This window comes from Anolis carolinensis, chromosome 1 (genome assembly GCF_035594765.1).
Source record: "Anolis carolinensis isolate JA03-04 chromosome 1, rAnoCar3.1.pri, whole genome shotgun sequence".
Lineage (NCBI taxonomy): Eukaryota > Metazoa > Chordata > Lepidosauria > Squamata > Dactyloidae > Anolis > Anolis carolinensis.
This window is the reverse complement of record NC_085841.1, coordinates 27,707,739-27,722,295: the sequence shown is the minus strand read 5'-3', so window position 1 is coordinate 27,722,295 and position 14,557 is coordinate 27,707,739. Positions and strand designations below refer to the sequence as shown.

General features: G+C 40.3%; 1 protein-coding gene across 1 annotated transcript; it reads right to left on the bottom strand.

Annotated features, from left to right (window-relative positions):
* Window positions 1–2,129: 2,129 nt before the first annotated feature.
* Window positions 2,130–12,574, bottom strand: LOC100568258 (cytochrome c oxidase subunit 7A-related protein, mitochondrial). Its single transcript, XM_003224037.4, has 3 exons — window positions 12,413–12,574; window positions 4,019–4,153; window positions 2,130–3,026 (listed from the first exon to the last, which is right to left on the bottom strand). The coding sequence occupies exons 1-3, from the start codon at window positions 12,482–12,484 to the stop codon at window positions 2,883–2,885; spliced, it is 351 nt and encodes a 116-aa protein (XP_003224085.1). The 5' UTR covers window positions 12,485–12,574; the 3' UTR covers window positions 2,130–2,882.
* Between the last annotated feature and the right edge of the window lie 1,983 nt (window positions 12,575–14,557).

The following is a 14,557-nucleotide window of genomic DNA, read 5'->3' as shown; positions in this document are numbered from 1 at the left end:
CATTTCACTCTAGATCATTTCACTTCCATGTTTTAATGCAGAAATAGGAGAACCACAGCTGGCCTACACAATCTTCTATTTCCTTTAACTAAATTGTGGTTTATGGTTGAGAAAGATTATTGTTGGGTTTATAAGATTAGCTTCCCTACTCTTTCAGCACTGACAGTTTATGGTTGAGAAAGATTATTGTTGGGTTTATAAGATTAGCTTCCCTACTCTTTCAGCACTGACAGTGCAAGTTAGGACTGACTGGATTTGCAGTTCAATACCAAGAGTGTCTACTTCCAGTCTTAATAATCAGTTCCCTTTTGAAAATTTGGAAGCCTAAATTTGAATTATGTGCTAAAATAGAGTGTTTCGAGAGACAGAGCAAAATTGATGTATGTTAAATTAGTTTAAGGCAATGGGGTGATGCAAGCATATTACATAGGTGATGACACAGCTTATAGATTCTGTTCCTATTTATTCACTAGAAAGTAGATTTTACTAAGAGAAGATTAAAATAAGACAGTTTTTCATTTCTTCTTTATTTGCTTTCCAATATCATTATGACTTAGTTGGACGGTACCTGCAGTGATGTGATAGTTCCACATCTGTTCAGAGAACCGAATGCAGAACTGTGATAGCCAAATTGAATACCATGCAGTGAAACAGCAGCAGAAATCCCAGAATAAATTTTCATTTGAAGCAATCAAGAAAATAAAATGTGCTTTGGCAGATTTATATAGTTATCAAATCAGAAATCTAAGAGACAGAGCTTCAGCAAAACTGAAGAACACTCACCCACTATATGGAACAGAAAAAGGTGAAAAAAATGAATGTAGATAAAATAGCAATGGAGGAGTTTGAAAATAAAACAGGTATATTTGAGATTTGTGAAGGACTGAATTAGAATAGACTTTCAACCACAAAAATAGAATACAGATGTTTTTATATATAATTAAACCACATTCAAATCTATTTTACTGATTTTGTCTTGATCTGATCGTTTCTAGTCAACACTAACTCACAGAAGCCAGTCTGATGAAAATCAAACGAGGGTTGAATGAAAAGTAATACCTCCACCTTCGTAACTCCTCAACAGATGGCAGTACTGGTATGTGGCAGGTACTGGCTTGTTCAGTAGACTCTTCTCTACAGTTCCATTTGGCGAGAAGCCTTAGCATTGTATGGTTGTGTTGTTAAAGTGCGCAGACGGTTGATCAATGCGACTTAAGCAACTGAATTATTGACAGCAGAAGGTGTTGCCCCAAAGGAGATTCAACAGAGAATGCAAGCTGTTCATGGTGATTGTGTTGATGTGAGTACTATGCATTGTTGGGTAAGTTTAAAGATATTGAGATGGGAACATCTGACTTGCGTGACAAACAAAGAGTTTGAACGTCCTATGACAGAAACCACTGAGTTTCACAAGCAAAAGGTTGACAGATTGATTCAGGACGATCATCATATCACTCAGAGAGAAATTTCAAGCATAAACGGCATTTCACAAGAACGTGTGGGTTACATTATTGCTTTGCTTGGCTATCAGAAGATCTGTGCACGATGGGTACTGTGAGACGCTGGTTGTGGAAACAGAGTGTCGACTTCTTATGTGGTGGCTTCAGAAAAGTTGTTAATTGTTGGCAGAAATGTATCTAATTGTCTGGTGATTATGGGAAAAGTGAATAATGGTAGTTAAAGAGCACATTCTAAAGATTATTTCTGCATTTGATTTATTAAAATATTCCCATCCAAACCCAAGTAACGAAGGTGGAGGCATTACTTTTCATTCAACCCTCGTAATTTATTTACTATCATGTAGCTGTCATAAATCTAGAAGACACTGGGTCATTTGTAATATTCACGTTGTGTATATTCTTATTGCTATGATTACTATTATTTATATTTATTGTATTTGTATGTCACTTTTCTCTTAGAGTAGAACCCAATGCAGCTTCAAAACAATTTTTAAAATAGTCACAAAATTTTAAAATAATTAAAACCATATAAAACAGTCTAAATACATTTAAAAAACAATCATATGTTTAAAACAAACAGAATATCCACATAAAAACCTCTCAGCTTACATGTTATTGAAACTGGAAAGCAAATCGTATTTAATACTTTGCAAAAAAAGACAAGACAAATCTGAAACAGCCCAATATTTATTTCGATCTTCAGACAAAATAAACTTCATAACAGAGAGACTGGATCAGGGAAAGAAGCTGAATTTAGTACTGCCGCATAATACCTGTCTTCACTGCAACACGGTACTCCCAAGACATGTGCTCAGAGAAGCAAGCATATTTCAAGAGCAAGAATGTTATCCATCATTAACAAAGTGAGCATATTTCAAGAGCAAGAATGTTATCCACTTATTGGCAAGAAGAAAAATATTCTACAAAAACATTCAACAGAATTTGCAAAGGAGCCCAACCACTGATTCTTTTGAAATGTGTCAAGAGAAATTATTTGTTTTCCATTTTGGATTTAGCCAGGATTCTTGTTTTGCTTCACTGTCATCTCTTTGCCCTTGCTCCTGGTGGGCTGGGGAGTGACATCAAGGCATGAATCAACATAACGTCATTTTCAGTTCCCTTCATCAACTTGTTATGCCTCACTCTTTGAAATTGAAGTTTCTGAGTGGACTGGCCATTCTCAGTAAATCATAATTCTAGTTAAGGGTGCAAAAAACAAAGAACAGAGCTGGAAACTGAGTTTTCCCCACCATCCAGTACTAATTTTGTCCTTATCTTCCTATGGATTAGAAGACCATTGCTTTCCTGAAATCTTCCTTAGTCTCAATATGGAATCTCAAGAATTTGCTACAGTCACATAATGGAAGTGGAACAGTGGGAGGTTAAATGCCAACCCCCCTTCTGGAAGATAGGCTCAGAAATTCAATTCTGTCTTTTTGGCTGGGCAGCCATGTAGAGTGCTATTAGACAGTAGATGGTCCCTCCTATTGTTAGTGCCATTGTGGTCCGGTAAAGAAGCTGATCAGGAAGGCCCCGTTTCAGATGCACTGGCACACCATCAGGTTTCTGTAGATAAAACAGAAATATTAATCTATTTGCTCAACAACTGTGACAGTAGGAATGAAAGCTAGCTAGTAGGCTGTGCATGCTAATCGTATCTCATGTAAGTTGTATAAAATTTGCTAGATTCGTAGTAATGACGTGATATCTGACATGTGGGCGTGGCATTCACCAAAAACTAAGGATCAAAACCTATCCAATACTTTTCATTTGCCTTTTGTAAATCTCAGAAGCTGCCCAATACATTACTCAACCTTCCAGATTTGTTGGAATACAACTCTTATCAATCCTTATCATTTCTTATACTGGTCATGGCTAATGGGATTTGGAGTCTAGCAATGTCTGTTATATCTAATGTATGCATGCACCTTGAATTCTCACTTCTGGCTTAAATCCAATTGGTGGAGCCAATGACAGTTATGTGTGTTAACTTGTATTGGTCACTGAATACAAGTCACTGAATGACTTCAGGGAAATTGCTTAGATGTACAGTCCAACATCATCTGGAGAACTCTATGTAATGCTTTGTAATGAGCAAATCTGATATTCTGCATAGATTCAATATTCTGAAAAATTCAGTTCAATTTATTTTTCAACAAATTGGGGGCAGAACCCAGGTGTAGCTGTGTTTGGTATGGCTTCCTTGGTTGGTTGGAATGTAGATATATATTCTTTCCTTTCCTTACTTAGTTTATCCATACCTCACAACCTCTGAGGATGCCTGCCATAGATGTGGGCGAAACGTCAGGAGAGAATACTTCTGGAACATGGCCACACAGCCCGAAAGACATACAACAACCCTGTGATCCCGGCCATGAAAGCCTTCGACAACACATTGAAACTCCACATGCTTTTCCTGTTTTATCAGTACGTACCCACAAAATTTTACTGTAGAATTATGTCATACACACTTAAGATGCAGAACTTTTAAAAGTGACTGCACTGTAAAAATAGTGCCTAAACCTTAAGGGCCTTTAAAAAATTAGTTTTTTTCTCACCTGAAAGAGCTTCTGTAGTTCTGGCACCTTGTTTTTCCAGAAAAACTCAACCGTTGGTGGTGCTTCTGAAGCTACTTTTGTTGGTGTTCCAAAGATGAGAGGTGGTGATTCCACAGAGAGAACTGGCTTGAGTCCCTACATAAACAAACAAATCTTTTTGTACAACTGAAACCACATTATGCAACATCTATGGCAACTGTGTTCTTTGCAAACAAGTGACAAGTCAATAGATGACAATATATTGTATTTCTCGAGAATTTTATCTGAATCTTTAAAACAAAATCTGTTATGAAGCATCCAGAATCCCATCTAATGAACAGAAAAATACTTAAGAAATCTGCGTAGTTTTAAAAGCAAAGAGCCAAGTTTAGTACTGTTTTCATGAGCTATCACCAAAGTCAGGAACCAGTTATTAAAAGAAATGCAAATATTTCTTTTACAAGCCGTGAAGAGAGGTGGGTAAAAAAAAAGGTAAAGATTGTAACCTGACTCACTCTAAAAGCACACTGGAATGCACATTTTTTCTTTATGGCAATCGTGGTTTCCCTAGCATTTAGCTCTTATCCCCACAAGTTTTGAACACACAGAAAGAGTTCAATTAAGAATTGAAAGCACTTTTTTGCAATGCAGTGTACCTCCATTCATGCATTCAAGCATTGCTGATGGAAAGCAAAGATGTAGTTAATAGAGTAGGGCTGGGTATTTGTTTCCTATGTTTCATTCGTGCTATTGTACCATACCGTTCATTCTTATTGCACAGTATGGAAGACCCCTCCCCACACAGATGAAGCAGTAGAACGAAAGTGAAAGCAGCACAAAATTGTTTGCTTTGCTGCTGTTCGTTCCACGTGGTGCTCCCTGGGAGTTATTGCAGCACGTCCTTCTTAGCTGCTGCAGCTACTGCTCTGCCTGCCACACTTATTGCCTCTTACCTGCCTCAGTGCCTCCCTTGCAGCCTGCTTATTCTTTAAGATCAGTTCTCCTCTGCATATCAAGAAGGAGACCTCTCAGAATCATTGGTATCTTAAGCCCTTAGGTTAGAGGGTGGGACCAGCGGGGAAAGAGGGAACGTTTTTAAGATTTTATTTATAGAAAGAAAAAAAATCCCTAAAATTCGGAGGATGATGCAAACCTTGTAAGTGTTGGAGGACTAAAAGTGGTAGATATGCCCTCCATGTGTGGTGATTTTCACCCCTCTAGCCCTAAATCTGAGCGGAAGGGGGGCCTGGGCAGCCTGTTCATTGCCGCCAATGGGACGAATGCATTTGTATATTCAGATGGTGAAATGAAAGAGCTCATTTGGAAGTGGCTGACGGACATGAATACGGGGTCATACAAATGGAACAAACAAAAATAGAATCATAGAATCATAGAATAGTAGAGTTGGAAGAGACCACATGGGCCATCTAGTCCAACCCCCTGCTAAGAAGCAGGAAATCGCATTCAAAGCACCCCCGACAGATGGCCATCCAGCCTCTGCTTAAAAGCCTCCAAGGAAGGAGCCTCCACCACGGCCCCGGGGAGAGAGTTCCACTGTCGAACAGCTCTCACAGTGAGGAAGTTCTTCCTGATGTTCAGGTGGAATCTCCTTTCCTGTAGTTTGAAGCCATTGTTCCGTGTCCTAGTCTGCAGGGCAGCAGAAAACAAGCTTGCTCCCTCCTCCCTATGACTTCCCTTCACGTATTTGTACATGGCTATCATGTCTCCTCTCAGCCTTCTCTTCTGCAGGCTAAACATGCCCAGCTCTTTAAGCCGCTCCTCATAGGGCTTGTTCTCCAGACCCTTAATCATTTTAGTCGCCCTCCTCTGGACGCTTTCCAGCTTGTCAACATCTCCCTTCAACTGTGGTGCCCAAAATTGGACACAGTATTCCAGGTGTGGTCTGACCAAGGCAGAATAGAGGGGGAGCATAACTTCCCTGGATCTAGACGCTATTCCCCTATTGATGCAGGCCAGAATCCCATTGGCTTTTTTAGCAGCCGCATCACATTGTTGGCTCATGTTTAACTTGTTGTCCACGAGGACTCCAAGGTCTTTTTCGCACACACTGCTGTCAAGCCAGGCATCGTCCCCCATTCTGTATCTTTGATTTCCATTTTTTCTGCCGAAGTGAAGTATCTTGCATTTGTCCCTGTTGAACTTCATTTTGTTAGTTTTGGCCCATCTCTCTAGTCTGTCAAGATCGTTTTGAATTCTGCTCCTGTCTTCTGGAGTGTTAGCTATCCCTCCCAGTTTTGTGTCGTCTGCAAACTTGCTGATCGTGCCTTCTAACCCTTCGTCTAAGTCGTTAATAAAGATGTTGAACAGAACCGGGCCCAGGACGGAGCCCTGCGGCACTCCACTTGTCACTTCTTTCCATGATGAAGACGACGCATTGGTGAGCACCCTTTGGGTTCGTTCGCTTAGCCAATTACAGATCCACCTAACCGTAGTTTTGTCTAGCCCAAATGGGTAGCAATTTTATACAAATGCACAAGACTAGTAGTTAATTCTGGATGGCTTTGTTTCACAGACAGGGAATTCACAACCCACTTACTCCTGAGCAGTTCCACTGGATTTAATGGGTCTTTGCTGAAGTAAAATGGCTGCTGACTGCATACAGACTTACTTACGAAGTCTCTGTCTTATTATGCCAGACAGCAAGTGTGAACACAATATGTTTTATATTAAATTTGCATTCTAACAAGGCTAATAAGTGCATGCTTAGAATGAATGTCTATTAATTACTTTTTGTTTGTTCATCTAGCAAACTGCCTGCCAATCAATGACTTCTGAAAACAGTTTTATATGTCAGGGTAACTTTATCTGAAACTATTCATGTTCCGTTTTGTTTTTAAAAATAACAACATGGAATTTGTTCAGTTTTATGTATCAACATTTTTACCAAATTAGTAACTTTCTATGTTCACATATACAGAATTTTTAAAAAGGAGCATGTGATAAGAAGTACTTTGTAGATACATTCTGTACATACACAAAGATTACATTAAATTCAGTCATTTGTTACTTCCTTATGGCTATTCCATGAGGTGCTATGAAATCATCGAATAGAATAATCATATATATTCTGCATAGTATGAAGCACTTGCATTACAAGAAAATAGGAAGGAAGCACGGAGTTTCCATGAGGGAGGTGAGAAGCCAATCCAGATGAGATGTGCTTTGCAATCTTGGTGGTACCATGTATGAAGAGAGGAAGAACACAGAGGAAGATGACAAGAGGGAATGTAACAAAATAACCAAAGAAGAAGAAAAAGAACAAACAAGGAGATCAAAGCAAAGGAATGGACTTAGAAGCAATTATGTGGGGAAATGATAGGTAAAGGAAATAGGAAAAAAACAAGTCAGAAGAAAACATTTGTGAGACAAATGGCAACTGTGGACATATTTACATACAAAAAAGGAACTCAAAAAGTTGCAGATTGCTAGCAAGAAGAGATGGTAAAGGAGATGTGGTCCACGCAAAAAAAAGGAGAATACAATGTAACTTCTCTATCAGAACTACCGGAATTTGTGTAAAGATTTATACCTCTTTTTCTAATGCTCAGAGGACTTCTAATGCTCAGATTTCCTTTATGGTCTACAATTATCCAACAACACAGCCTCCTTTTTCTCTGGATTTAACCTATTTACTCTCATCTGCTTGAACATATCCTCTGAAAAGTAGTTTAGACTGAGATGATTGCTCCCTGGTAATGAAATTCAATTATTTATGCACAATCCAAAGATCCAGATAATCTCACTTAGAGGTTTCATACAGATGTTTGAAGAAAATTAATATGGACTTTGAATTGTCATTCACTCTGTTTCTAATGTGACAGACAGCCAGGAAATCTCATATTCTTAGGATTACATTAAGAACCTTTCTAACCACAACAGTCCAAAACAGTTTACAAAAATAGCACATTTTACTATATTATCAGACTTTGCAGTATATTTACATACATACATAAGCCTGATTTAAATTTTTCATTGTTAAAGGTCTGTTTTAAAAGAGAGAATCTACTACCTGCATTTAATATTTGCCAATTGTCAGAATGAACACAGAAGTTTGGCTTTTACTTTCTGGTTAATTAGAATGTACTGACTTTTGCTGTGTAATTGGATGCAATCTTTATGATAGCCTTCAAAAAGCCATTTCTTGATGTAGGCCAAGATGTTTTTCAAATCCTGAATCTCTGTGTGAATATCTGCTTATATCACGACTGCACTGGCAACACAAGACTGCTATGCTCCCCACTTCAGAATTTAAAGAAATTGGACACAAATGACATGAAGGGCAATTTTGCAATGTACAGGGGCCCTCGTGTGCCACAGCCTCAAAGTTTTGTTTTAACCTAAAAGGACAGCAATTCCAGTTCACTTAAAAAATCAACTTAAGAAGTCAACAACATGGCAAAAATGCCCAATCCAAAATCTATTGTACAGCATGGGGGCCCTTGAGCAAATCAAAAACAGAAGGGTTTTTTGAAAATGCTAGGTAAACAAAAGTAGCATGAGCTGGATGCAGCTCATACTTTCCCTACCTATGGCTTGCCCCATGAAATCAATACATTTAGGACCATATCGCCTCTAGGCTAGCTCATTTATTTATTATCCCTATGACTACAAGTAACAAAAAGCTATAGCAATAGGCAGATCAGAGGTCATCTCAGCTTAACTACCTTCTGTATTATGGTTGAGGACAACTCAATAATGTAAACTTCAGAAAACACCTTCTTCCTGCCAGAAGAAAATGAACACTGCATTTAATGTTAGTGGTATTAATATACCACCCTGAATGAATCATGATCAATCCTGGATTGAGACCAAGATTTTTAATCCTCTCAGTCCTGAAAGCTGAAGCTTTCCTGTCTGCATCTGTGTGACTGTCATGGTTAGATCATTACTGGATTAGTCTTGGATTGGCCTTGAAGGAACTGGGGGTGGTGACGGCCGACAGGGAGCTCTGGCGTGGACTGGTCCATGAGGTCACAAAGAGTCGGAGACAACTAAACAACTGAGCAGCAGCAGTCTAGATCCAGGGAAGTCATGCTACCCCTCTATTCCGCCTTGAGCTGACCACACCTGGAATCCACACTGTGTCCAATTCTGGGCACCGCAACTGAAAGGAGATGTTGACAAGCTGGAAGGTGTCCAGAGAAGGGCGACCAAAATTATCAAGGGCCTGGAGAACAAACTCTATGAGGAACGGCTGAAAGAGCTGGGCATGTTTAACCTGCAGAAGAGAAGGCTGAGAGGAGACATGATAGCCATGTATAAATATGAGAGGGGAAGTCATAGGGAGGAGGGAGCAAGCTTGTTTTCTGCTGCCCTGGAGACTAGGATGTGGAACAATGGCTTTAAACTACAAGAAAGGAGATTCCACCTGAATATTAGAAAGAACTTCCTCACTGTGAGAGCAATTTGGCACTGGAACTCTCTGCCCTGGAGTGTGGTGGAGTCTCCTTCTTTGGAGGCTTTTAAGTAGAAGCTGGATGGCAATCTGTCGGAGGTGCTTTGAATGTGATTTCCTGCTTCTCGGCAGGGGGTTGGACTGGATGGTCTCTTCCAACTCTATGATTCTATATGCTCAATCTGAGTTATCTGAAGTTTTTTGCAATTTCACCTTAGCTATTGTTCCTCCTCTTTTATCAAAGACAATTTCAAAACTACATTTCATGATGGTAGCATGTTACAAACTGTTTAAGAAGTTATAAAATTCGACAAGTTCAAGAAACAAATCTAATAAATAAATCAGCAAAAGGGGAAAATTGGGTCCATCATTTTGAAACCTCTTATAGTTTAATGAATGTGCCTGGGGATGTTTCTTCTTCACTTTCAGACACTACTATGGATCTTTCTCTAATCTATAGAATAAGGAAGAAGTTAGAACAGTAATCCTAATCAGCCTCCAATTGTGGGTAGATCTAGATCAGCTACTCAATTTCACAAGGAACTGACTTTAATAAAAAGGGGAGGGATAATAGCTAGTGTAAGGTTTTCCCCTTCACATTAGCTAGTGTACCAATAGAAAAAAAATTTCAGACAAATCAGATTGAGAATAAGTTAGCTTCCACTACTGTGGTGAGGATAGCAATGGAAACTTATTTCTCTGCCACCATCACATCAATGTGAAAAAGAATGGGGATTTTTTTTGTAGCATGCAAAGATGGAGCAGGAGGAGCAATTGGTAGCTATGAGCAATTTAAGGGGGGGGGATCAACTTTAGAACCTGCATCAACTTATCCACAGGTCAGTGTTAATACTGTACCTAAATTCTTATTAAAAGTGGGAAGCATCCCTTTCTCTGAGTAGAGAGGCAAAAGGCTAGCGTATCAATCCATCCTGGGAAAACCTTAAAAAAAAAGGACTGAGACCCCATCTATCTACACTACCATATAATCCAGTTTCTGCATCCAAATTATCTGCTTTGAGCTCAATTACATAGTATATAATCCAATTCAAAACAGATAATCTGGATAATCTGAATTCAGAAACTGGATTACATGGCAGTGTAAATTCAACCTGACTCCCTCTACTCTCTTCGCCATGGTGCTACTTTTGGTCTTTTAGAATATGTAGACAAGGAAATGGTGGCGGTGGCCAAAGGCAGCTGGTCCCCCAAATTGGTGCTGGTACTTTCCCGTCTCCATAGAATGATCCTTGATTTATCCAAGGGTCATATTAAAATCCATATTTTGAGGCCTTGATTTATACATGAGCATACATGGTATGTACCGGTTGTTTTAATATGTATTGATTTAATGTATGTTCTTTTACATCAATGTTTTAACTGCTTTCTGTGTTTCACAAATGTGTGTCAGTTGTGCCCGTACCTTGGGAAGTCAGATTTGGTCACGGTAGCACATGCTCTTGTTACATCCCAGACTACTGCACCACAATCTACGCAGGATTGCCTTTGAAGACTGTTCAGAAGGTTCAAATGGTCCAACGGGCAGCAGCCAGAATGCTCATTGGAAAGGCATAGAGGGAGCACACAACCCCCGTTATGCCAGCTTCACTGGCTGCCAGTCTGCTACCGAGCACAATTCAAAGTGCTGGCTTTGGCCTATAAAGCCCTAAATGGTTCCGGCCCAGCTTACCTGTCTGAACGTATCTCCCACTATGAACCATCTCGGAGATTAAGAATGTCTGGGGTGACCCTGCACTCGGTCCCACCTCCTTTGAAAGCACAATTGGTGGGGATGAGAGACAGGGCCTTCTCAGCAGTAGCCCTCAGCTATGGAACTCCCTCCTCAGTGAGATCAAATCAGCCCCTTCTCTCTTAACTTCAGGAAAAAAACGGAAAATGGTTTTGGGACCAAGTTTTTGTCACGTATGTTATAATGTGTTTTAGTGATGTATTTTTATAGTTTTAATTTATGATATGTACTGTTTTTGTTTTATTATTATGTTCTTGGCATTAAATGCTGCCAACAGCTGTAAGCCACCCCGAGTCCCCCCGGGTGAGAAGGGCGGGGTATAAATGCTGGAAATAAATAAATACTAGGAGCAGTACAACAAGTGACTGTGAAACAATGTGATTGACAAATGGAACGGCCCTGGATTATGTTTTGGTTGGCATGATTTTAATTGTTGTCTTTAATAATTCATGTTTTAATTGTTTGGTTTTAATTGTAATTGTTCATAGTTTGTATGGCATTAAATTACTGCCTGTTGTAAGATCGCCTTGAGTCCCCTCCGGGATGAGAAAGGCGGGATAAAAATATGGTAAATAATTTAAAAAATACAAATTCATATTTCAATACATAAATCATCGTCACCAAACCATGACACCCAGAACCATAATGCAACACTCAAACATACAGGCTCTCAAATCAAATGACCTATAAGAGGCATGGGCAAACTTGGGCCCTCCAAGTGTTTTGGACTTCAACTCCCACAATTCCTAACAGGGTGTTAGGAATTGTGGGAGTTGAAGTCCATAACACTTGGAGGGCCCAAGTTTGCCCATGCCTGATCGATAATCACAGGGTTTTCTTGGCCAGATTTGTTCAGAAGGGATATGCCTTTGCCTTCCTCTGAGGCTGAGAATGTGTGGCCCTTCCCAATGGGTTTCCATGGCTGAATGGGGATCCCAAGCCTGGTGTCCAGCGTTGTAGTTTACCTCTCAAACCAGTGGATAGTTAGCCTCAAAAAGGGAAAGATTAAAAAGGCCTACTCCATCTCATTTACTACTCTACCTGAAGGTCAACCTGTCTAGGTCAAGTCTTTCCACTCCAGACACTGACAAGACTCATGCAGAATCATCCACACCGGCCACGCGCTTCGTGCGCTTTCTCGTTCTGGGGTTCCTCTGAGAGAATTGGGCCCCGTGAGGACCCGTATGGAGCTCCCCGCCCTCCCCAATATGTATGAAGGTCAAGCCCTCGTAGAGAGGCTGGGAGTTACCTGCGGGGTGTAGGCCGCGGAAGCACCGGCCCCGACCAGCCTCTGCGTGAAGCCGTTGAACCTGTAATACATGACGGCGCCCTCCGCGCACGCAGCCTCGCCAGCGAGAAGGAAGCCGGTGGCACCTCTTTGGGTGAAAAGGGACCCTTCTTCGGGAAAAGGACCTGTAAGGCGTCTAGGAAGGGCCTGAGAGATTAGAGCTCCTCAATAAAATCAAAAAGGCGCTCAAAACATTGACTCCGAAGCTTAAAAAGCCAACATTCATTGTTTGTGCATTTTGTATGGTACTTTTCTCTGCCGACTTCGGGAAAAATGAATACAGTTTTATTCAGGCATTAAGTTAGTCAGTCCCGAAGAAACTTACTGCGCCTGCGTGCTTTCTGGTCTCTCTATGGGCATAGAGATAGGAAACAAGAGTTTACAAACTAGTTGAAGGCTTTCATTGTTGGAACCGCTGGGTTGCTGTGGGTTTTCCAGGCTGTATAGCCATGTTCCAGAAGCATTCTCTCCTGACGTTTCGCCCACATCTATGGCAAGCATCCTCAGAGGTTGTGAGGTATATTGGAGAATAGACAATTGAGATTTATATATCTGTGGAAGGTCCAGGATGGGAGAAAGAACTCTTGTCTGTTGGAGGCAAGTGTGAATGTTACAATTGGCCACCTTGATTAGCATTGAATAGTCTTGCAGCTTCAAAGCCTGGCTGCTTCCTGCCTGGTGGAATCTTTTGTTGGTAGGTGTTAACTGGCCCTGATTGTTTCTTGTCTGGAATTCCCGTTTTCTGAATGTTGTTCTTTATTTACTGTCCTGATTTTAAGAGTTTTTTTTAATACTGGTAGCCAGATTTTGTTCATTTTCATGGTTTCCTCCTTTCTGTTGATGAACCAACCTGGACACAGCATATTATTTGAGAACGCAGAAATGCTGGACCACTCTAACAACCACAATGTCAGACTACACAGAGAAGCTACTGAAATTCACAAGCATATGGACAATTTCAACAGAAAGGAGGTAACCAGAAAGGAGAAAGGAGGGCCCGGGCTGTGGCGCAGGCGGGAGAGCAAGCCAGTGCAATTAACTGCAATGAATCACTCTGACTATGAGTTCAAGCCCCACTCGGAGCCTATGTTTGTTTGTCTTTGTTCTATGTTAAAAGGCATTGAATGTTTGCCTATATGTGTAATGTGATCTGCCCTGAGTCCCCTTCGGGGTGAGAAGGGCGGAATATAAATGCTGCAAATAAATAAATAAATAAATAACCATGAAAATGAACAAAATCTGGACACCAGTACTGAAAAACTCTACAATCAGGATAGTAGATAAAGAGCAACACTCAAAAAAAAGAGGAATTCTAGACAAGAAACAATCAGGGCTCACAACAGCTCACAGCAACCCAGTGATTCTGGCCATGAAAGCCTTCAACAACACATAGTCCAGATACCCGTTGGATGATACTCTCCTATGATTCATTTTGATGTAGCCACACTACAAAGAGTGCTGAACATTCTCTTCCTCTGAGGTAGGACTTTCTCAAGGTCACTCAGGGTGAACCTACACTGTCAGTTAATGCAATTTAATGCCACTTTTAACTGTTATGGCCCAATAATTTTATTTCTTACTCACCTCTCCTTATGGCTCAAGGTGGGTTACAAAAAAATTACAATACATAAGCACAGCAAAACACTACAAATACACACACTAAAACGTACTTCCATGAAAGTTTCACACCAAAAGGTCTATCTGCAAAATACATACTAAAACACACAAAACAGAGATCAAACAAAGGACACTTAAAATTCATGTTTAGACTGGATAGGCGTGCCGGAAGAGATAGATCTCTTTAGATGGTTTTAAAATTCCGACAGCTCATTTAGCTGGTGGAGTTCTTCCGGCAGGTCGTTCTACAGTCTTGGGGCAGACAATGAAAAGGTCCTCTGTGCAATTGTCTAACTGTCTTTTTAAAAGGTACTGAGAACTGAATCCAAGTTATACATGTAAATCATCCAAATATCCCCCTTTTCCCATTCATAAGGCAATGCTCATATCACAGTGCAGGTATCTATTTGTAATTCATCTTATTTATGTGTGTATATCAGCTTTAGTCCAGAGTCTAATTGCCTGGAGAATGTATTAGTGATGAATAAT